We start from the raw sequence: 25,057 nt of genomic DNA on the forward strand, positions 1-25,057 counted from the left end.
CATCGATATATAGGATATACATCGGATAAAGATCTGCATTACTGCTGCAGTTTTATTTATATTATTAGATGATCTCAGAGCCCCCCACATTACACCCCCCCCCCCCATCAGGTGATGGTGTTGCACACACACACACACACACACACACAGGGTTATTATGGATCAATAAGCGCTCCCCTCCCCCATGAGGGATCAGTCGGGGGTGATCGGGGGGTGTCTGCTCCCTGGGCACACAGCATGCAGCTCTCTCTCTCCCTCCGCTGTACACAATGGCTGGCAGGCAGCACAATGGGTGACACACACCGTATACACAGTCCCCCTCCCATTGGCCGGCCGGGTGGGTGAGGGGCAGCGGAAGGTCCAGGCTCCGCCCCCTCCAGGACACGTTCTCATCACATACACACAGTGCATGCACAGGGCTGGGAGACATGGGCCGAGCACAGCGGGAGATGGGGCCGTGCAGGGACTGAGCCGAGCGTACCCGATACCCAAACCCCCCTATCCACCGAGCGACCGACAACACCGAGCACAGCACCGGCAACCTACAACTCCTCCCCCCCGCCTGTCTGCGGCCCGGGATCGGAAAATCACATCGACATGTTCGCCAAGGGGAAAGGATCGGCGGTGCCGTCCGACGGCCAGGCCCGGGAGAAGTAAGCGGGGAGGGGGAGGGCTGTGTTCATGGGGGTGATACCGCTTTAAATGGCGCCCTCCCAGCAGGAGGAAGAGGTCTGCTCCTTTAACTAGGAGATCTCCATTGTCATGTGTGCGGCTCCTTTAAATGGAGGCCCCCTATTGTAATATGGACTCCTTCCAGTGTGTGTGTGTCTCTGTGTGTGTGCTTCTCCTTTAATTGGTGTCCCCTTATGTGTGTGTGTGGTCCCCAGCTGGTAATATGTGCTTCCCCTTTAACTGATGGCACCCCTATAGTGATGTGTGCTTCCACTTTGACCGATGATCACCAATGTTTGTGTGCTTCCCCCTTTTAACCGGCGGTCCCCCTATAGTGATGTGTGCTTCCCCTTTAACCAAAGATCACCAATCACTGTGTGTGGTTCCCCTTTAATTGGTGGTCCCCCTAGTGATGTGTGCTTCCCCATTTAACTAAAGTCTCCCAATGATGATGTAAGCTACCCCTTCAGTCAGTGCCCCCCCCCCAATGATGATTGCTTCCCCTTATGGCTCTGTGTGCTGCCCCTTTTAACTGATGATTACCAATGTTGGTATGTGCCTCCCCCTTTAACCCGTTGGCCCCCCTAAAGTGGTGCGTGCTTTCCCCTTTAACCCGTCGGTCCCCCTATAGTGGCGCGTGCTTCCCCTTTAACCGTTGGCCCCCCTATAGTGGCGCGTGCTTTCCCCTTTAACCCGGCGGCCCCCCTATAGTGGCGCATGCTTTCCCCTTTAACCCGGCGGCCCTCCTATAGTGGCGCGTGCTTTCCCCTTTAACCCGGCGGCTCCCCCTATAGTGGTGCGTGCTTTCCCCTTTAACCCGGCGGCTCCCCCTATAGTGGCGCGTGCTTTCCCCTTTAACCCGGCGGCTCCCCCTATAGTGGCGCGTGCTTTCCCCTTTAACCCGGCGGCTCCCCCTATAGTGGCGCGTGCTTTCCCCTTTAACCCGGCGGCTCCCCCTATAGTGGTGCGTGCTTTCCCCTTTAACCCGGCGGCCCTCCTATAGTGGCGCGTGCTTTCCCCTTTAACCCGGCGGCTCCCCCTATAGTGGTGCGTGCTTTCCCCTTTAACCCGGCGGCTCCCCCTATAGTGGCGCGTGCTTTCCCCTTTAACCATTGGTTCTTCCATGGTGATGTTCATTGCCCCTTTACTCAGTGGTCCCCCAATAGTGATGTGTGTTGCCCCTCTCAATGGTGAGCCTGTATAAAATGTTAAGACGGCTGTCCACAAACCATTATCCCCTATTACCGGCTAGTCCTATTGTAAGGCCGGCTGTACTTCTGACTCCACATCTCTCCATAGTTCTGACTGTTGCCCCTCTTCCATCCTCTATTGTGATGTGAGTTCCTTTTACATATCACCACTGTACTGATCTCCGGAGTCCTTCCATTTATCCCTATGGTAGTGCCATGTGTCTCTTTATCCATGAAGTCATACAGTGAGGATTGCTTCTCCTCTGTAGCAGTCTGTGATGTCCAATAACATCTACCCCCGTAGTTGTGTACCGTTCCTTTAACTGTTCATCCTTCGAATGATGTCTACAGTCCCTCCTGTCTTTTCAGTCCTATAGTGAAGTCTGCTTCCTCTTTAATTATTTAGCCCTGGAGTATGTATGTTCCCACTATAGTGGTCGTTCTTCTTTTAACAATTCTCCTGATGATTTCTGGTGTTTATAACTATTTACCCCACGTGGATGTTTCTGGTGTTCCTCTAGCTATGCTCCTATGTGGTGGATTCTAGTTCTTCTTTATTCCCCCTCCCTTAAACTATCCCCCTAGTGGGCATTTCTGGTGCCCCTTTAGTCAACAAATGCTGTAGAGGCATGTGCTGCCCCTTTAACCATATAATGCCTTCAGATGTCTTGTGCTCCTCTATGTAACCCAGATCCATTTACCTCTATGTGGTCCCTGGGGAACTATTTCTGGTCATTGACCCTCCTCTTTATTTCTGATGTCTCCTAACTGTTCATCCCTATATAGAAGTCTGGTGTTCCTTGTCTGGCACTCACCCCAGTCATATCAACTGTATGGTTATCAATGACGTCTGTTATTCAAAACACACCGGCAATGTCCGGTGACCTGTACAGCCATTTTTCCCCATGTGGTCATGTGTCTACTATTGTGTCATCTGGTCTCTTGCGTCTCTACTATCCCCAATAAAGGCTCATCCCTCAAATTCATGTCTAGTGCGTCAACTCTTAATTCTTGTCTGATGACCCCAGTTCTCTTTACCCATCTAGTGAGGTCTGGTGTTCCTCAAAGTGGGTCTCCTCTATTGATGTCTTCAGCCTACCTACTACCTACCTACTCATTCACTGTACAACCTCGGAATAATCTTTGATGACCTATTTACTGTTGCGCCAACGTGCCCTTTTGGCGTTCTGCTGTTGCACCAACGTGCCCTTTTGGTGTTCACCAGTTAAATACTGCTACCTACTTCCGTCTTGAACATTTACTTCTCTCGAAATCCCTTTCTTAGCCTGTGCTTTATCTTCAAGTGTACACCTTTCAGCCTCTTCGCTGTCATGCCGCTTCCCCATAAACTCTCCTCTAGTGTTAGATCTGGCGTAGATGTGTGGAGTCTGTTCCTTTACTTATGATAAGGACATTCCGTATGGCTGTGTGGCGTTTGACATGACGTGTTAAGCTCCATCTGTGCTGTGTGACGTGTGGTTGTTCTTCCTCCTACACTCTCATTGGGAACTATAACCTCACATGGTATTTATCTCCCCCAGTTTTCAATCTTCCATATATTTTGCATCTCTAAAAGCTTTGAGGTTCAGAACTGAAGAGAATATAAAGTTTGGGAGCCAATCATATATTTACTTGTAAATTGTAGCCGGCGTTCGAGAAGTGTCACCAGGATTTGGTCCACTATTGGAAGTTTTTGTAATTTGGCCTAGAAGTATCCATTCATGCTCCCGGGGGTCTTGTATGTCTTGTGTTTATCCCGTGTCTATCCTATACTGAAGAAACTTTTTGTTTTATGTAAGCACTGCATATAAGCCTTGTGTGTATGTCTACTATGATGGTTCTTTGGTTTTAAAAGGAGAAAACCATATTGTAGGATTTTGGCACTTACATTTGACAGTATTTTTTTGCCTCTTTAAAGTGTAACTTCACTCTCTCAATCATCATTGACTATTTGTAATCATTATGCTGCTTGCATTAGTAAATAGAAAAAAAATTACATATTTACCTTTTTTTTTTTTTTTTTTAAAACGTTTTCAGTTACTTCCTGGTTTCCATGCCTAGGCAAATGTCATACATCCCAGGAGTCTTCTGGAAGAGTTTTTCCAACTAAGCACACCCTCATGCCTGAGCCAAGGGCAGATGGATTCAAGGAAGTAAATGTGGCATGAATCATCTGCCCTTACTTAAGATGGCCACGGGGTGTTTTTTTTTCAAAGTGATTTCTCAGCAAAATAGAGCATGGAGACTAGTGGTACTCCATAATGAAAATTTTGGTGCCGAAAATTCAGGATGCACTTGGCCGGAGCCGAAATTGGCTTTTAAAAATAATATATGTAATTTGTCTTTTTAATAAAATAAATTTAAATGAATATAAGTTTGGCGGTGTTAAAAATCATGCTTGGTGTATGTTTGGCAAACCGCACCACAAACATACCTCCCCATTGAAATGCACTGAAAACGGAGCAAGAATGCATAAAAAATGAACCCGTGTTGTGTTTTTGATGCATTTTTTTTGAGTCGCATGAAAAACTCACCATAAGAAAGGCAAAATCTCAGGCATTTTTGGCAGCCATTATCGGCGTGTGTTTTTTTTTTTTTTTTTTTTTTTTGGCACAGCGCTGAAAACCCTATTTTTGGCCGCTGAAATTTCAGTGCATCACTAATGGAGACATGGATGGGTGTGTTTGCTTTGAGTATTAAAAGTGAGTTAAATAGCGTTTTTTGGTTCTCAGACAGTGTAGTTCTGCTTTAACTTTTTTATGGATTCACAAGAGCGCCAAACTTATTTAAGAGACCCTGTCACGTTAAAACCTATCTTGACACCCAAGCCTCTCATCACTGCTTCTTTGCACATAACTGGTCTCCGGAAGTCCACCAACCCTTCCAGGAGTGTGAATCTGTACAGTACTCAATGGTTCCTCTAGCTGACCTCTTAGTCATTACTGATGTGGAGGTCAGGAGGAGGAGCCAAGGGTGGTGCAGGGAATTGGTGATTGACACTCCTGGGAAGTGTCTGTTTCCTACCAGGAATCCAGTTGGGGGATCAGTTTTCTGCAACAGAGCAGCTTGAGCCGTGTAGGTGGCAGGAGAGGTGGGCATTCAGTTCTTCTATACAGATATGCGTAATTAATTTGTCAGACCCACTCATTAAGAAGAATGTCCTCTTTAATCACTTCAGCCCTGGAAGGATTTACCCCCCTAATGACCAAGCCATTTTTTGCGATATAGCACTGCTTTGCTTTAACTGACAATTGCGTGGTCGTGCGACGCTGTACCCAAACAAAATGGATGTCCTTTTTTTCCCACAAATAGAGCTTTCTTTTGGTGGTATTTGATCACTGCTGCAGTTTTTATTTCTTGCGCTATAAACAAAGAGCGACAATTAAAAAAAAAAAAAAAAAACTATATACATTTTTTTTTTTTTTTTTTTTTTTTTTTTGCTATAATACATATCCAAAAAAAAATAAAAACAAATTTATTCATCAGTTTAGGCCGATATATATTCTTCTACGTATTTTTGGTAAAAAAAAAAGCGCAATCGGCATATATTTTTGGGCAAAACCTATCGTGTCTACAAACTATGGGATAGATTTAGCGACTTTTTAAAATTGTTTTTACTGGTAATGGTGGCGATCTGCGATTTTTTTTTTTTTTTTTTTTTTTTTTTTTTCGGGACTGTGACAAATCTGACCCCAAATGACACTTTTTGGGGACCATTGACATTATTACATTGATCAGTGTTAAAAAAAAAAAATGCACTGATCAATGTAAAAATGACACTGGCAGGGAAGGGGTTAAAGAGGAGGGCCAGTCAAAAAAAAAAAAAAAAAAATTAAAAGTCAGCAGCTACTAATACTGCAGCTGCTGACTTTTAATTGGACACTTACCTGTCCCAGGGTCCAGCGATGCGGGGGATCGAAGCCCCAGATAAGGGAAGGAGCAGAGCTGAGCCCTTCCTGTGCTGAGACGGAAGTGATGTCACCAGCCCAGGCACTGAAAGAGGCAGACTATGAGGGACCCCCTAGCAACAGGCATTTAGAGGTGAGTAAAAAAAAAAAAAAATGTCCAAATGTTTTTTTTTTTTTTTTTTTTGGAAGGAACCCCACTTTAAGTGTGTTCCCTGGGTGTGTTCTAACTGTGGGGGATGGGCTGGCAGGGACATGTCAGAGAGCACTGTTCCCGATCACTGGGAACAGAAGATCTGACATGAATCCGCTTGTTTACACGGGCAAATCCCCGTTCTGCCTCTGTACTAGGGGATGGCGGGTTGCTGGCGGACATAGAGTCTGCCTGAGCCGCTGTACAGCCATGGCAATTTGCACAGTAGAGCCAACCTGCCGCTGTATAATGACGGCGGCTGGTCGGCTTGTGATTTAAAGTGGAAATACACTGCATCTGAGCACCACAAACCAAAAATGCTATTTAATTCATTTTTAATATTCAAAGCAGACTCCCCCATCCATCCATGTCACCATACTTTATTTGGCTGAAAAATCACTTTTCTGGCCTTGGCCATTTTGAGTAAGGGCAGATGATTCACGTAGCATTTACTTCCTGGAATTCATTTGCCCTTAGCTCAGGGATGCATGTAGGAGGTTGTTCTTAGCTGAGAAAACCCCTCCTGAAGACTCCTGGGATGTATGACATCATTTGCCCTAGGCGTGGAAACTGGGAAGTAAATAAAATGTTTCAAAACAAGGAAAGTATACCATATTAAGGCTCGGTTCACACATGGGCGGCACGACTTGCAGGTCGCCTCAGCGAGGCGACCTGCAAACGACTGCCGGGGCGACTTGCGAGACGACTTCTGCATAGAAGTCTATGCAAGTCGCCCCAAGTCGCCCCCAAAGTAATACAGGAACCTTTTTCTAAGTCGGAGCGACTTGCGTCGCTCCGATTAGAACGGTTCCATAGCACAGAACGGGAGGCGACTTGTCAGGCGACTAGGTCGCCTGACAAGTCGCCCCAGTGTGAACCGAGCCTTACTTATCTATTTACCAATGTTAGCATTATAAGGATTAAAAACTGTCAGTGTTTGAGAGAGTGAAGTTCCACTTTAAAATTGCTGTTACTTTGTTCATATTCCATGTACATATTCTGTCCCGACAAGAGCCATTACACTAAACTGCATGTGACAACCTGAAGGAATTTAAATGTTCTGTGGTGTTCTGCCGTACTCCATGATGTACAAAGATGGAAATAAAAGGAAACACACCCACATCATCTAGATTATTGAATGTCTTAGCTTGTGCGGGTGACAGGTCTGCCTTAACTGGTAGCCCATAGTGGGCTGATCAATGTAGACCTTTGATTGCTTTTGACATGCAATGCTTCAGTGATGTCACTTGGACCTTGTGGTTTGATTGGCTGCTCTCCCTGGTAACATGGCTGCCACCATTCTGTCTGAGATGGGCAGACATTCCGCTTCTGTGTCTAGTTCTTTTACATCCTGTCTCTTAAGTTTGGTTTTCCTGCTTCCCCTCGGTCTGCTTCATAGTAACACAAGCTTCCCTTCCCCCGGTTTCCTTTCTGCACTCTGCCGCTCACTAAATAGCATTCCTACTCACATTATTTACATACATATTTAGGGGGTCATTCACGCGTTATGGTACGCACAATGTGCATTGTGCATGCTGCTGTAAAACTCATCGCAGTGACCCCCATATATATATATATATATATATATATATATATATATATATATATATATATATATATATATATATATATATATATATATATATATATATATATATATATATATATATATATATATTCTCCATAACTGTCCGCAGCAGCAAGTTGAGATGCATTATAACGCACCAGAGCGCTGTGCACAAAAATGCAACTTTTTTTTTTTTCAGTGCATCTTTCAGCAAACTGATGCAATAGAACACAAGGCAATCAAGCAAATAAGTTCAACCTAGAATAATAATCTTTATGCTTTAACCTGCTCTGTGCACTGGTATGTCACAGAGCGGCTTTGAACCTTCTCATCCGGGGTCCCCCTCCAGCGCTCTCTGCTCCTCCTCATCTGGGTTTGCCCACATCACAAGCTGCTTGCTATGGGGTCAGACGTGCTGGCTCAGTCCTGAGCCGGGCTATGTGCATCCATAGACACACACAGTATGGCTCAGCCCCATCTCCTCACTGGATTTGATTGACCACGGCAGGAGCCCATGGCTCCCAATGCTATAAATGTGTTCTGTGAGACCAGGAAGAAAGAATAGTGGTGCTGCAAATGCGCACAGCACTGGATCAATACAGGTCTCGGTTATGTATTTGGGTGGAGCAAACAGTGCAAGTGTTTACTACCACTTTGAGGTAAAAAAAAGTAAAATAAACTCAGTTACACCACTTATACCTACAGGTAAGCCTATAATGAGGCTTACCTGTTGGTACTGTGAATATCTCCTAAACTTGCACAGTTTAGGAGATATTCAGAGTGCATGCAGCCGGTGACGTCACCGCCGCATGCCCTCTGAAGTTCCGGCTCTGGCTTCTGCACGCGTGTAGCTGGGGGCCGTGAACCCCAAAAGGAAGACCAGGGAGAGGAGTCCTCCCAGCCGTGACAGCACGGCGCTGGAGAGCTTCGTTTTAAGGTGAGATTCTCATAAAGTTCTAGTATACGGTCTCTATGACATTGCCTTGAAGGAATTTTGTTTTCACCAGCTGCGGTTTACCATCACTTTTGATGCAGGTAATGCATTAAAGTGGTTTTCCACCCTAAAAAAAAAAGTCACGATTGTGCCTAAAAAAAAAATAAATAAATAAAAAAAAAAAAAACATTTGGATATATATTTATTTATTTATTTGTTTTTTTTTTTTACTTACCTCTAAATGCCTGTTGCTAGGTGGTCCCTCGTAGTCTGCCTCTTCCAGTGCCTGGGCTGGTGACATCACTTCCCCCTCGGCACAGGAAGGGCTCAGCTCTGCTCCCTCCCTCCTGTCGATCATCTGGGACCCATTACAGGTCCCAGGTGACTGAGCGGCCAATCGCGCCGCCGCTCGCGCATGCGCAGTGGGTGCCAGGCTGTGAAGCCACAGCCCGGTGCCCACAGTTGCAATGCCGGCGCCACTGAACGGAAGGGAAGACGAGCGGGGCTTCGATCCCCCACATCGCTTGACCCAGGGACAGGTAAGTGTCCAATTAAAAGTCAGCAGCTGCAGTATTTGTAGCTGCTGACTTTTTTACATTTTTTTTTTTTTTTTTTGACTGGCCCTCCTCTTTAAGGTAAAAAAAGTGACTTTAGAACCACTTTAAGGATTTGTATTTGTCCATCTAGTCCTGAGATCTGCACAGCACTTCCACACAGAGCAACTCTTGTCTAGCAGGGGAGGAGACCGCTATGTTCCCCCCTAAAGCTGAGTAATACTTGCACATCTTCTCCCCACCTTGTGATTGGACAGTAAGAGGGGAAGCAGCAGACTCTGCTGTCATCTCCTATCACCATGCTTGCACTGCAGCACAAGTGATTTGCTCCTTGTGCTGATTCTCCATCCTCTGGTCTAAGCTCTGCTGTGCAGGGTCCGTTGGGCTGATAATGTCTGATATACAAGTACCTGAATTTGACTTAAGAAGTAAAACTACATTTAGTGATCTATTTATGAATACAGAATTATGGTAATTTGTGTATTATATCTGGCCGGAGTTCAGCTTTAAACTTGACACTTGAAACTGAACATATAAAAGAAAATGCATGAGTAGTAGAGGTTACTTCAGTGAAAACTACATGTCAAAATTCATTCTATCAGAGGTATAGACAATGTGAAGATATGTATGCAAATCTTGACTTTTCCTGTAAAAAAAAGTCAAGCATTTTATCACCCCCCCTCATGTCCTGAGCATTCCTGTTGGACAGTGAGGTTGTCAATGAATGACCAACAGGGATCTTCCTGCGTTAGGAAGGGACAGGGCCAGGCTAGGTCTCTGCAGACAAAGTCAAGATTTACATATATTTCTGCAACTACCAATTTTTATGTATTTTGCATACTGTCCAGAAAGTCATTGTTTACAGTCAGGTTAAAAGCGTATGTTAAACCAAAAGTTTTTTTTTTTTTTAAGTTTTTACTGCTATCCAGGTCTCCATTAGAGAGTTCCCCTCACTTCCTGTCCCTCTGACAACAGTTTTCCCAGACAGGAAGTGAGGGAGAGCCTTCACCAGGGACACAGACAACAATAAAATAATACAGCACGTGCTAAGCTTTTTTTTACTCTACTAAAAAAAAAAAAAACATTTTTGTCTTTGTTGTTGGCGAGTTCCCCCTCACTTCCTGTCTGGTAAAATGTCAGTGAAACCAGAAGTGAGGGTACATCAGTAAAAAAAACAACCTGACAGGGATTCTAACCATACTGCACTCAAGTCACAATGCTTTTTATATGCTTTGGATATACGCTGTAGTACTTTGTGTCCATGTTTTGTGTTTCATCCTTATTGGGTCCAAACGCAATATTCCCCATGCACGCATTCATGAAAATGGCTGTAATAATGCTGGGTGCTATAATGACCGCTGGCTGGAAACCGCAGACAATCTGAAGAAATGTCATCGGCACACCAAGGATTCCTCAGAAGGGTCCAAAGCTTTATCCACAAGGCCATACGGTACACATATTGCAAAGTTTTGGAGCCACGCAGGGCATGTGGATGAAGCTTTGGTGGACCCTTCTGAGGAATCCTTGGTATGATGATGACATTTCATCACTCGCATCCTTAATAAGGCCTCATGGACACTTACCAGCTTCAGTGTGCTAAGGCGTAAAATCGCCGGCGCTTTGTGCTGATTGGAGAGCTACAAGTGCTGCGTAAACACGCCAGTACAAATGAATGGCTGTTTGTGGCCTTGCTCAAGTAAATTCCAATTGCTTCTGCATTTCAGTTTACCTGCACATGTGCGTATGGCGCTTCTCCCTCAATGCACCGCTTTCTCATTTGGGGAGGAGTGTGGGTATTTGGGCATTTCCCAGAGCGTGGCTGTATATAGCCATTCACTTATATTGGTGGCTATAAGAAGCATGTGCTGATTCCTGGGCCCCGGAGATTTTTATTATTTAGTGGTATGTGACATATACAATGAAAAAAATTAACTTCACAAAATAACCTATAAACCATCAATATCTGGATGCATCCCATCTACGATGGGGTCACACCATGTAGTTACCAGAGGATAAAGTCATAAATATTCAGGCAGCCCAGGTACCTATGATAAAGAAGTCTAGGGATCCTCCTAGGCAGGTTAAGTAATCGCCTGCCCTGCAATAGGGAGGGATCCCTTTGTTCTTGAGCAGTTGTTAGCACATGAGGGAAGTTTAATGCGGGGCATCCCATTAGGGTGCTGGCATACCAAATTTTTTGAACTATAATAGGAAAGAAAGAGAGAGGAGGGAAGAGGGGGGGTGGTTATAGCGGAGAGTACAGTTCCACATAGGGGTAAGGAGCGTCTGTTAACATCAAGCAATGTAAGCGTCAGGTTTAAAGCTAAAGCCTTTGACTCTCATTAAAGCTGAGCTATGTATAGTGGAGGTATTCGTCTGAGAAGCGGAAAAGGTCCCAGTAAAACCACCTGGTCTTAAGTTCCTCAGATGTATCCTGAATGGTAGCAGTCAGGTCCTCCATCAGTTCGGCCCCGTGGATTTTACGCCTCGGCGCATGCTTACATAGTAGGTGAGGTTGAAAAAAGACACAAGTCCATCAAGTCTAACCCATGTGTTTATGTCAGTATTACATTGTATATCTCTGTATGTTGCGGTCGCTCAGGTGCTTATCTAATCGTTTCTTGAAACTATCAATGCCCCCCCCCCCCCCCACCTCGCTGAGACCACCGCCTGTGGAAGGGAATTCCATATCCTTGCTGCTATTACAGTAAAGAACCCTCTACGTAGTTTAAAGTTAAACCTCTTTTCTTCTAAATTTAATGAGTGGCTACGAGTCTTGTTAAACTCCCGAAAAAGTTTTATCCTTATTGTGGGGTCACCAGTACGGTATTTGTATATTGAAATCATATCCCCTCTCAAGCATCTCGTCTCCAGAGAGAATAAGTTCAGTGCTCGCAACCTTTCCTCATAACTAATATCCTCCAGACCCTTTATTAGCTTTGTTGCCCTTCTTTGTACTCGCTTCATTTCCAGTACATCCTTCCTGAGGACTGGTGCTAGGTTGTTAGGCCTCATGCACACAGACTCTATAGTGTGTACCATAAAACAAGGTCGTGTTTCGTAACTCCGCCCCATCCCTTGCGTGAATCGCAGGGTTCCATGGATGGAACATCCTGCTTCTTTCTTAAACATAGCATGGCTGTACGTGACATTTACAGGGATCTGTGAATGGAAGGACTACGAGCCCTTTGGGTGGCAAAAGTATGAATGCAATCTATACACAGGGGACATCTAGGATGGAAAAGGACCTGGGGGTCCTAGTAGATGATAGGCTCAGCAATGGCATGCAATGCCAAGCTGCTGCTAACAAAGAAAACAGAATATTGGCATGCATCAAAAAGGGGATCAACTCCAGAGATAAAACGATAATTCTCCCACTCTACAAGACTCTGGTCCGGCCGCACCTGGAGTATGCTGTCCAGTTCTGGGCACCAGTCCTCAGGAAGTATATACTAGAAATGGAGCGAGTACAAAGAAGGGCAACTAAGCTAATAAAGGGTTTGGAGGATCTTAGTTATGAGGAAAGGTTGCGAGCACTGAACTTATTCTCTCTGGAGAAGAGACGCTTGAGAGGGGATATGATTTCAATTTACAAATACTGTACTGGTGACCCCACAATAGGGATAAAACTTTTTTGCTGAAGGGAGTTTAACAAGACTCATGGCCACTCATTAAAATTAGAAGAAAAGAGGTTTAACCTTAAACTACATAGTGGGTTCATTACTGTAAGAGCGGCAAGGATGTGGAATTTTCAGGTGGTAGTCTTAGCGGGGAGCATCGATAGCTTCAAGAAACGATTAGATAAGCACCTGAATGACTGCAACATACAGGGATATACAATGTAATAATGACATATAATCACACACATAGGTTGGGCTTGATGGACTTGTGTCTTTTTTTTTTTTTTTTTTCAACCTCACCTACTATGTAACTATGAGTTCCATCTGCCACCGCGGCAGAGACTCGCAGATCACACTGGAGATGTTGCTACAATTGTACTCTTGTTTACTTCCTACAGCTCCAGAACAGAGGTCCATAGTGCCATACAGACATGGGGCTGGATGTAGACAATGCCCCCACAGCGCACTGATGAAAGTTCTTCAGGCTTCCATGCAGAAATTAAACTTATTACATTTTTTTGAAAAAGGTGGACTAGTCTTTTTGAGGTGATTTTTGAACCCATTTTGTTTAACAGGAGAAAAGGGAAGAAAAGTGCCTAATATTTAGTAGAAATTGTTCTCAAAAGCGGACAATTTTTCCATCCAGTTTGCTTCCCCCTCAGTGTTAGCATATAGATGCATATTCATGGGACTGGACTGACCGTAGGCCCAGAGAGAACAATGCTTTGCTCTGCAGAACTAGAACAGCTTGTACACCAATGTACTGCTTAGAATGATGCATACGTTTTAGTGTCAGGACTTCTGGCCATGGGGCAGTCAGATTAATCTTTCCATCCTACACGTCAGTATCTAGAAATTGCATTATTTCTGAACATTAACCACTTAAGCCCCGGACCATTTGGCTGGCAAAAGACCAGAGCACTTTTTGTGGCACTGCGTCGCTTTAACTGACAATTGCGTGGTCGTGCGACGTGGCTCCCAAACAAAACTGACGTCCTTTTTTTTCCCATGAATATAGCTTTCTTTTGGTGGTATTTGATCACCTCTGCGGTTTTAATTTTTTGTGCTATAAACAAAAAAAGCAACAATTTTGAAAAAAAACGCACTTTTTTTTACTTTTTGCTATAATAAACATCCCCAAAAAATATTTAAAGACTTTTTTTTTTTTTTTTTTCCCCTCAGTTTAGGCCGATATGTATTCTTCTTCATATTTTTGGTTTAAAAAAAAGTCGCAATAAGCGTTTGGTTTGCGCAAAAGTTTTATAGCGTCTACAAAATAATGTTGCAGTCATTTTATAATGACTGCAACATTATGGCGGACACATCGAACATTTTTGACACTATTTTGGGACCATTGTCATTTATACAGCGATTGATGCTATAAAAATGCATTGATTACTGTGTAAATGACACTGGCAGTGAAGGGGTTAACCACTAGAGGGGCGGGGAAGGGGTTAAGTGTGTCCTAGGGAGTGATTCTAACTGTTATGGGGTGTGGCTTATTGTGACACGTCACTGATAGCTGCTCCCGATTGAGATCAGTGTTTTGTCACTAGGCAGAACAGGGAGATGCCTTGTTTACAAAGGCATCTCCCCGTTCTGCCGTTCTGAGACCCAGTCGCGGGGCACCGGCGGACATCGAGTCCGCGGGTCCCACTGTCAGGGTCACTGAGACCGCGGCGGGCGCGTGCCATTCTGCCAGCGTAAATGTGCGTGAGGCAGTCGGCAAGCGGTTAAATACACATATCCTATGGGAACATTATTGAAATAAATGGTCTAGTGATGGGATCTCTAGGGTTTACCTTGTTCCTATGTGCTTGTTACTTCGGCAGATTGCTGCAGTGGACCTTGGCCCCTTTCACACGGGCGGACTGTTAAGGTCCGCCTGTCAGTTTTTTTTAGGTAGACTGGGTGACTGGAAGATCCTTGCAGGTCTATGGAGCGACGGATGTTTTCATCTGTCCGGCGGTCCGTTTTCATACAATTCTCCCATAGAGGAGAGCGGAGCTCTGACAGGTCTGTCTCTCCACAGTGAGCAGAGATTGACCTGTCATCCGTTGACTTCAGCGGGGATCAGCGGATCGATCTCCCGCTGAGCAAGCGGAGTCAGTACACGGGCAGCCCCATGTGAGAGGGGCCTTAAAGTGTTTTTGCAGTTTTTAAAAAAAAAAAAAAAAAAAAAGATACTCATCTGATCAAGGATCCAGCGCCGTCCTGACCCAGGCTGATTCTTCGCCAGTCTTTGGATCTCCTTGGATCAGCATGTTTACTAAGGGATGCAAGCTGTGACTCCTCGCGGTCATTATTTGAGATGCATGTGGGTGCAGGTCAGACCGTGTATGTTTAGGGCCATTTACCCACGCCTGCATACCTAGCAAATTAGAACCTGCGGCTGTGTTCATACAACTGCTGCACCCCCATAGAGTAAAGGGTGAACAAACCGCTCATTCACACAGCCACAGTACCTGTGTAAGTGAAAAACTTTCAGGCTCTGTAACAGGAGGGCCGGCTGCAGTACCTTATCGGCGGCCCTGGGGAGCTGTGAATGTAAAGTATGCTTGATCACTTTTGACCTTTCCTGGGATCACTATGGTGTCATTTTTTTCTCCCTACAGTTTCTGATCCATTGCTTGGAGTTTTTATCCCCTATTACATAGGCCATCTTCTGCAGTTCACAAAATGTCAAACGGGATTGTGAACAGAATCGCCCTAATACCAGCAAAGTGGTGGGGAATGCTGAGAACTTTCCACAGAACTGGTATAAACTTGTGGCGGGGCACTAAGAACACGTGGCAGAGCCACATTTTACTGCTCCCTTTTAAGCCACAAAGGTAGCAGACCGGAGTGTACACATGCTGCGATGCTTTGTTTCAGTCACGGCAAAAAATGAACCCTCTGTTGCATTTGGCCGGCACTACCACTTACATTGTTAATCTGGTTGAAAAAAGTCCATCTAGTTCAACAAATGCACTCAATCAGAAAACCTCCATATACATTATCCAATACCCACAGACGACCCAGAGGTAGGCAATGAGTGAGTGAGGCCACACTGCAACCTCCCCACAACGGCATTCAATACATGTGGTTGCAGCACTGTGGTGCGGCATTTATGGGGTTAAAACAGGCAGCCACCTGTCAAATGACTCTGAAAAGCGATCTGACTGCAGAACTCTTTTTAGAGGTGTCATTGATGGCCGCATGTGTAAAGCTAAGCCTAAAGTGGGGTACACACTGAGAAAATCAGAAGAAGAATTCCATACAAGGCACGATCGTTATATTTTCATATAGTACGTACACCACTTTCAACACTCGATTCAGACTTCGTAACAAAAATGTCCGAAGGGACAAACTCCAACATTTTTCTCGTATGTGAACAGAACTGTTTTTCATTTTAATTGGTGCTGTTTTTGTACAAAAAAAATGGATACGAAAGACTGCGCATGATCAGAAACTAACGACAAGAAAAAAAAACTGTTGTACGAGATTTTTTGTACAGTTTAGTTTAAGTCTGCTGTGAAACTGAGAAAACCGCAAGATTGTTTTTGTTTTTTTTTGTTTTTGTTTTTTTTTTTCTATAGTGTGTACTGGGCTTTAGAGATGCTAGGAAGAGAAGTGTAATGCCGTGTACACACGGGCGGACTTTTGAGCATCAAACGTCCGACGGACTTGCACACACAGGAATGGACTAAAGTCCGTTCGAAAGTCCGGTCGTTTGAACGTGATGACGTACGACCGGACTAGAATAAGGAAGTTGATAGCCAGTAGCCAATAGCTGCATTAGCGTCGGTTTTCGTCCGTTGGAGTAGAATACAGACGAAAGGATTTTTCGATCGGACTCGAGTCCGTTGGAAAGATTTGAAACATGTTCCAAATCTAAGTTCTGTCTGATTTTCAACAGAAAAAGTCAGCTGAAGGTCCGATGAAGCCCACACATGATCGGATTGTCCGACGGATGTGTACACGGCATAACTTGTATGTTACACATTTTTCCCAAAATGTTGGGGAGAACATTTTTGTGGGGGTTTTCTCTTTTAGGAAGTTTTTCATACAAGATTTGTAGGCCCTCATGTTTTCCAGTACAGGCAAAATGTACGGCTGTGATTAAATTAGTTCTGAAACAACTAATCGATTATGAAAATAATCGATTACTATTTTCATAATCGATTAATCGGCCAGTAACATAATGAGGTTAAAAAAAAATAAAATGAGCCCTTTATAGAACAAAGAGCAAATCGCTACTGTAAATTTTACTTCCACAGTTTTACAGTAAGAAAATGAACCCCTTACAATAGTGATTATCTGCTTTTTTTTTTTTTTTTTTTTTTTTTGTTTTTTTTTTTTTTTTGTACTATAAATGGCTAATTTTTATTTATTTTTTTTTTGTAAATTTTTTTTTTTTAACCCCATTATTTTACTAAACGTCTTAGACCTGGTTCACATCTAAAACATCCATGTGTTTTTTGGTGGGTTTTTTTTTTTTTTACGGTTCATTTACATGGTTTCCTATGAGATACATTCACGCTGCATATTTGGAAAGGGTCTGGTACTTTTTTTTTTTTTTTTTTTTTTTAACGCAAAACGGTGCTTTTTTGGTTCAATATACTTCAATGGAGAAGCTGCAGAAAAGCATGTAATGTGTTTTTGCAGCAATTTGTGTTTTTTAATTTGCCCAACAACAAATTGGCCAAAAAAAAATGCAAAAACGTAAATCACAGCAAAATCACGTGCGCAAAACGCATAGCAAAAAGCACTGCAGAAACAGATCAAAAGCAAACTGCATAGGTATGTACCGAGCCTTATGCTGGCCACACGGATCAATTTTCAGACGAAAAATCTTTGTACATTTCATATAATTTCTGAACGAAAACCACATACACTGTCTGAAAATTCCTTTAACCAAGAAGTTTTTCTATTATTTCCAAATATCGAACAAACGTTCTTAAAGAAGAGCTCCACCTTAAACAAAAAATATTAAAAGCCACCAGCTACATTTTTGTTTTGTTTTTTTTGAAGGAAGACATTGTTTTTTTAAATAAATTTTGAACTTTGAGACTGATATCACCCTTTTAATAGTATATACAGTATATCTCTTCTGTTATTCGCAGAGTGGATTGGAGATTTTGCTCCCTTACCATATGGTTGGTTATTTATATTTACCACTGCATAGAGATATTTAAGAATAAATGGCCTTTTAAAAAAAAAAAAATTACATATTAACTAAATTATACACCATACTTTTTTTTTTTTTAACGTTATTAACTGATTAATCGAAACAATAGTCAGCCAACTAATTGATTATGAAACACAACTAAGCTCCCTTTCATGCTGAATAAACTAAATTATGAATGTATCGTAAATGGAAAACTATCTGGTTTTTATTTTTAGCAAATTTATTTTAAATAATCAGATTTAGATCATTTTTATTTTTTTAAAATCGTTGATTTTATATCCACCCTGGGTGGTGGTGAGATCTCTAGTTTCGTTTCCATACCACACTGAGTGTTGAGTTGACAACCACACCACCTCTGACATCTGCAATAATTTTAAAATAAAATTTAACAAAAGGGTGAGACTACTTCTGATGGCTTCCCCAGCTATTGAGACCTGGGACTTCAATTACTGAAGTTCTACTACCAGAGTAGAGGTGAAAGAAACTAGTGCTTAGCCAAGTCAGTTGGGTGTGCAGCGGTGCTGAATTGAGCAAAGGGAAGACTTTTCTCTGTTCTGCTTCCTCTGTCCAATCGGCAGGCTGAAGGGGTCTTCCTGGCTAAGCTTTGCTGAAGTAGCAGTCAATATCTGGCTGTGCTGTCTCTGCTGGGCTGCATTAAACTACCTAAAACCACTTCTAGAGTAAAAATATTCCTGGATATGCTTTTTTTAATGTTGTATTTAGCTGTTCTTCTTAATTATTGTAAAAATCAATTATTGAAAAGAACTGGAAAAAATGCACTTGCTCGTGGCTTATGTTTTTTTTCCCCAAAACTGATGAATTTAATAATAATAATTAAAAAAAAAAATGAATGTAAAAGTTAAGGTTTGGGTGAGCTGATAATTTCAAAGGGACCACACTTTTTCCTTTTTTTTTTTTCTCTTTCTTTTTTATTGGAACCCTTTTTTCTGCCCTACCTTTGATGTAGACTAATGGAAGTTCTTTCAGCCATACCTGCAACAGACATGGGCAGTTTTATATTCTCAAGCTTATATAATTAATTTTTTCAAACTATTACATAATTGTATATGGTGTCTGACCATGGGGAATTTTGTTCTCTTGGTTGTGTGCGCTAAGCTGGGAGAGGTTTTTATTCTCTCTGGCTAGGCCTGGCTCATAAGGACAAAACGCTTCGTACCTGGGCACACCTAACATTGAAAACTTTTAATTTAGTCTGCTTCTGAGGTCAGTACTACTATCGAAGAATGCGCCAGAATACGGGGTCTTTCATAATGATGGATTTGCTCTTTTAAGAAAAGAGAAACATGCGCTCTTTTTCCGAATTCCTGCAACTCCAACACGCCTATGCATCTCAGTTTGAATCCTCTCCATTTTAGATCAGAGCAGGATGATTTGGAGGTTGGAAAGGGAAGAAGGTGCCAAACTGGCATTGTGTAGCACAATTTTTATTAGGTAAAATACCATATAAAACAAATAGAACTCACATGCGGGTGTGGGGAGAGGGAGGATGACGGTCCGCAGTGGATTGCAATGAGCTGGGAGCTGTGTGGTAGTCCTTGGTGGAGAAGAAAGCCGGCTGATGATGAGCCTGGAGTCCGTGCAGGGAGACTAGCATCAGGCGACCCTGTGTGACCGTGATGGTATACCCAGAAATCAGATGTCCACCCAAAGACGATGTGTCCAACTGGAGTAGTGAGAGGAGCTGTCAGTCCAACCGCTGTGTGAGCCAATCGGGACATGTTTCGGAAGCTTAACCATGCCTCCTTCATCAGCCTCATCTTGCTCCCCACCACAGCAGACTCTCTTCTCCACCAAGGACTACCACACAGCTCCCAACTCGTTACAATCCACGGCGGACTGTCATCCTTTCTCCCCTCACCCGCTTGTGAGTTCTATTTGTTCTTTATGGTATTTTACTTAAATTGTGCTACACTATGCCGGTTTGGTGCTTTCTTCCCGTCCTGTTCTATTTTACAGATTGTGGATTTCCAGCCCACAAATGAAAGCAGCCTTGACAGCACCACAGTGTCAACCATTTTCTACTAATTTACATTTTTATTCCTATACCTCTGGGAATAAGTATCTTTCAATAGATCTTTTTTAACCTGGTATATGACAGTGCTGTAGTGTTTTTTTGTTTTGATTTGGAGGTTCTCCTTTGGGATGACACTCTAAAAAAAACACTATCCATGATCTACAAGTCCCTACTGCCCTCCTCCGTTCATGAGGGTCTTGATGCCCTGCTTACTGTGTGGCGTTCGAAGGAGCAGGACCTGGACAACAAAGACTGGGAAGATCTCTGGGATAGCCCATTTCAAGCATTAATATTGACTAAAGACTGGTTGATCCTATTTAAAATAGTGCACAGAATTTTTTTTACACCACTAAGACTACATCGTATCTACCCTAGTTCCTCTCCTTGTTGGAGATGCCCTAGTGACCCTGCAGGATTTGCCCATATCTTTTGGGCTTGTCCCTGTAAAGGTTGGCATTTTGTCTTCTGGGATTAGTTGACCCTTTGGCCGTTAATAGGGTGATGTGCATTCTACTGGGTCTCCGTATTTTTATTTTATGCCAGGAAGGCGATAGTGCTCAAGTGGAAGACAGCCACAGCCCCTTATTTGCCCTTTTTTTGAAGCGTCTAATCAATGGGGTTGTACATCTGTACAAAGCTACGTATTTGTCCCGAGGTTGCTCTAAAAAAATTGGGAAGGTCTGGCACTTGTGAACAGACTCAGGATATACAACTGATGATCATGAGTCTGTAGACTGAATCGCTGAAGGCTTAGCTTAAGATATGTGGATTTACTCCCCTGCAGTGACATTTGTTCAGGTATGAATCCAACTATGAGTTCCTGTTCTGCTGTATCATCCTGAAGATTGAGAGGGAACAGGAATCTCCTTTTTATATTCCATTAATCCTTGCATTGAATTTGTACCTGAACAACTGAGTTAGGTGTATGGAATGTTGTGGTTTTGTTATTCAATAAGATGGCAGTTAGTAATGTTATGTTTTATATGCCTGCTAGCTGGGGTATGCCCAAAGGCTATGTTTTGTATCTATACACTTTAAATCTCTCTAATAAAAAAAAAATTGGAAAAAAAAAAAAAAAAAAAAAGAAAAATTGAACTTAAAAAAAAAAAAAAAAATCTTTGTTATTGGGTACCACTTTTTATTTGTATTTTTTTTTTTTTTTTGGACCTGTTCTATTAATATATATAATTGACCTGTCCGCTTTAAACTTACATTGTGTTTTTTTTATTTGATTTTTCGTCTTGCAGGCTTGCCCTTTATGTATATGAATACTTGCTACATGTTGGCGCCCAGAAATCTGCACAGACGTTCCTGTCTGAGGTGAGACCTGGACTTTGAGCTTTTTATTTGTTTTAAATTGCATCTTTGTCAGTTAGCAGCAGTGAGTGGTCAGGAGGTCCTCTTGCTCGACTTTTTTTTTTAATATCTTCCTACCTTTCACTGTGACCCTTTTTGAAGGATATCTATTCTTTACCTCCAAGCAGAATATTCAGAAGGTTGCATTATTTTTAGATTAACCACTTTTAGAAATGAAGTTTATTCCCAAAGCCCATCATGAAAAAATTACTAACATTAAACAGATTTTAGAGTAGCATCCTATATCATCTAAATTGGGTATATTGTGTCTAATAGTCTCCCGTAAAATTAAAAAAAAAATAGTACTATAAATCAAAGATTTTACTGTATAATACGTACAATTTTGAGATATGGAGTTCTTCGCTTTTTTTGGGTGACTTTTTATACTAGGGTTCCTCGAGAGGTTGCTATAGGTGTTCCTTAAGCAATTTCTGCCTCTCAGACCATTGATCCTTTTAGCTGTCTGTAAGGAGGCCATTCTTCCCACAAGTGTAAGGAGTCTTCTCACTCACCATCACACTAATGTATTGTGAGTTGTAGACCCGATCGATCCATCAGTGAGAAAGCTGCAGTTCCCTGAGACTGGAAAGTTATTTCAAGGGTGCCTCTGTGTTGAAAAGGTAGAGAGAAGCTGCTTTAGACACAATATACCCGATACATAGTTTTTTAGGATAAGTCGATCAATAGTGTTTGAGTTTTCTTCCCTTTTTCAAGCTCCATTGTAAAAAAAAAAAAAAATTGTCTAATTTGTGTTCACAGATAAGGTGGGAGAAGAATATCACATTGGGGGAACCTCCAGGCTTTTTACACTCTTGGTGGTGGTAAGTTAAACTTTTATCTGTCAAATATGGTTTTCTATATACAGATTTTATATATTCCCAATTCAGTTCATTTACATGTGTTCTAAAAAATATTCAGTGATTTCTGAAATGTAACTTTAAAAGTTGGAGGCTGCATAAAATTTATTTATTTTTTTTTTTATTTATGAAAAAGTGTGGAGACGACTAAAGGCAGCATTCGTTGCCATCATCATAACAAGCAAAATGTTGGATTCGAGTGGAATGTTGTAGACCACAGTTACTACACTCTGCACTCTTATCTGCTAATATCCCTGTCTGAGCGTCGCTTGTTAGCAACATACCATCTATCTAAATAGCTCCCACACAGCTTTGGTTATATTATTGAAGGCCCCTAGAACCACCTTTACAGAAAGGGAGCCTTGACTGCTGGAAGCATGGCATCACTGTGGGCGTGAACCTAAAATTGAAGTTAATTAGCTCCCTTTTAGAAATTGGCTTCAAAGACGTGAGATGACCCTGAACTCTAAGAAAAGGCTACTCTGGGGTACCTCCAACTGCTCTAAGGAGCTTCAGCAGTCACAGGAGTTGGATTGTGATATTTTGTCACAGCGTTATTGGCGGTTTTGACCTTGCCAGCAGTTGATGTTTCTTTATCTGCTATGCCCTATGCCCTAAATTCTGGGGTCAGTCTAATGCCTGTCTTCCATTGATGGTAAGGACAGGCCTCTTAGACTGTGAGTTTGTTTTATGGGTGCTGCTCACAGTATAGCTGTGACTGGCATTGTTGTTTGCAAATGTAACAACTTTCCAAATGTACCAAAGTCCAATAAAGCTGTGGCCTTGCCCTATTTCCAACTTAATCAGCTTCCGTGTCTTTTGAGGGGGCAAGGTAATGATTTATTAGTTGGTCATAAATGAGACTATGCTTCTCAGCAGTCATGCACAGTTCATACTTATTCTGCAAATAACCCGCAAGCTCATATAATCAGGAGGCGGCCTTCTCCAAAATGGCTAGTGAAGACCACAGAGATACTTTTACTTTCACATCCTGTGAAGTTGGCATGCTTCCACTGTTAGTATACTCCTAGAGTTAGATACCATCTCACTTGGGGTCTTGGATGTGAATCCTGATCCTCGCCAAGTATCATCTGCATCAGACCCTTGGTGGTACATGCTTAGCAAAGCATTGCAGAAGGAAGGCTCTGTCCTCTTGTTCTCCTAACATGTTTCTATTTCCGTCCAGAATCTTAACTTTTTTTGGCCAATCACTGATGTTAATGGATCTTCATACTCCGGCCCTGCATGTAAAATGGCATTAAACACTGGGAATACATCTCATCATGGATATCCGTTGCATTTAATGTTAATAATTTGTCTGTTGCAGTGTGTTCTGGGACTTATATTGTGCTGCTCCAGAAAGGAGGGATACCTGTGAACATTCAAGTGAAGCAAAAGCTTTCCACGACTATGTGAGTACAGTGCGGTCACTTCATGTGGTCAGTCTGGGTAGTGGGACTAATGTATTTTGATGCTGTCGTGTATATACACCTTCCCTTATCTTGTAAGTTGGGGAAGAGGTTTTGAAGTTGTGTCTAAAGGAAAAATCTTCCAGTGTGGACACTTGTCTAAGAGGGTCGTTCCTCGCCTTGAAGAGGTTCCTTTAACTTGACGTTGTATCTATGGGACCATAAATCTCACTGGGAGACGCACAAAGGGTTCTAATTCTCCCCATTGTACCAAAAATGGGGGATGGGAGTTGGCTTTAGCTATGCATTAAGGTCCTGGAGTTTTAGAACTTTGGGACCCTGGGTGGGGCTGGGTGGTTTAATGACTGCAATGTTCTTATTCATGCTTTTGTAGCCAAATGTTTTGTTATAATTTGAAAATGGCCTGCGGTGTTAACTGCTTAAAGTGCAACTCCAATGAGCACTGTTTGTGTAAAGCAAACAACAGGAGTACCACCAGTATGACTTCAGCAAAAGAAACCCTTCCTCTGCAAACATATTTCCTGTTTATATTGTTGGTATGCAGCACCACATTCTTCTTTTGTGGCCTGGGCTGTCCTCCATGCTTCTGACTGAGTGATGAGGCATACAAATTTCTTATTTATGCACTTGTGGATGGTATTGGAATTTCAATAATAATGTTTAAATGCTCTGCAGCTTAGTTTTATTTTATTTTTTTTTCTTCTACAACAGCCTTTTAGTAACCCCTACTGCAGCTAGTTCTTTCTGAAACTTTTGGCAAAGGATTGTACTGTACAGAATCATTTGACAAGATACTGCAGTCCTACCAGTGCACAGTGAAAAACTCTGTTGAATCTGGCTGTAGTCAGTCATGAAACTTGGGGTAAATGTACATTGATTTTAGTACAGGTGCTGGATAACATCAGTAGTATGCTGTTTCATTTTACTTGTTAGCATTTTGATGTCCCACCTTTAGGAATTACTTTTGTACGGTCGCTACTGGCTGCAGTAAACATCTGCTTTTCTCTGAATTTATCAAATAAAATGCTGATTAGACAATCTGAGCTTTTGCTAGAGGGATATTAAGTTCCTGGGGTGGGGGAAGAGTGTTTAAAGGAAACTGGTAGTGAAGGAAATATTAGGGCTATAGCTGATCTTTCACTGCAAATGCTAGTTGCCTGGCAGTCGATGATCCAACCCCTTCAAGTGAATCACTACTGTGGATTGGGTGTTCTGACTTCTCATGAAACTAGAGAAGGCCAAGCAGCTAACCTTTTCAAGACATCAACAATGGCAGCCTATGTATTTCCTTGTAGGGAAAAATTTTGCAGTGCTTTTGGTTGCCTTTTGGAGCTACTGAGAACAATCATTGCCTGTCTGTTTTTGATGTAATGTGTTTTTTTTTTTTTTTTTTTGTTGAAGTTGGGTCTAGATCTGACAAATTCAGGCTTCTTCAGTAGAGGTACAAAGAGCAAACTTGAGCAGCCTGTTAGAATTCATTGTACACAAGTATGGATTTAGTTGAGGTCAGTGATTGCTAAGTGTTCCTGCACTTTTATACTTTGCATTATTATATTAGCAAAAAAAAAAAATGC

General features: G+C 42.4%; 1 protein-coding gene across 7 annotated transcripts in view; it reads left to right on the forward strand.

The window, feature by feature from the left end:
* Nucleotides 1-227: 227 nt before the first annotated feature.
* The window catches only part of SSBP3 (single stranded DNA binding protein 3), a 113,169-nt gene continuing 88,339 nt past the window's right edge, over nt 228-25,057 (forward strand). For 2 of the 7 annotated variants that reach the window (XM_073593469.1, XM_073593468.1), the window contains exons 1-4: nt 228-653; nt 21,088-21,160; nt 21,956-22,017; nt 23,381-23,465. In XM_073593469.1, coding sequence (XP_073449570.1) covers nt 598-653; nt 21,088-21,160; nt 21,956-22,017; nt 23,381-23,465 — 276 coding nt within the window. In that variant the 5' untranslated portion in view covers nt 228-597. The remainder of the gene's footprint in view (nt 654-21,087; nt 21,161-21,955; nt 22,018-23,380; nt 23,466-25,057) is intronic. The other 5 variants (XM_073593467.1, XM_073593474.1, XM_073593473.1 and 2 more) reach the window with 3 other exon arrangements.

This window comes from Aquarana catesbeiana, linkage group LG07 (genome assembly GCF_042186555.1).
Source record: "Aquarana catesbeiana isolate 2022-GZ linkage group LG07, ASM4218655v1, whole genome shotgun sequence".
Taxonomy (NCBI): Eukaryota; Metazoa; Chordata; class Amphibia; order Anura; family Ranidae; genus Aquarana; species Aquarana catesbeiana.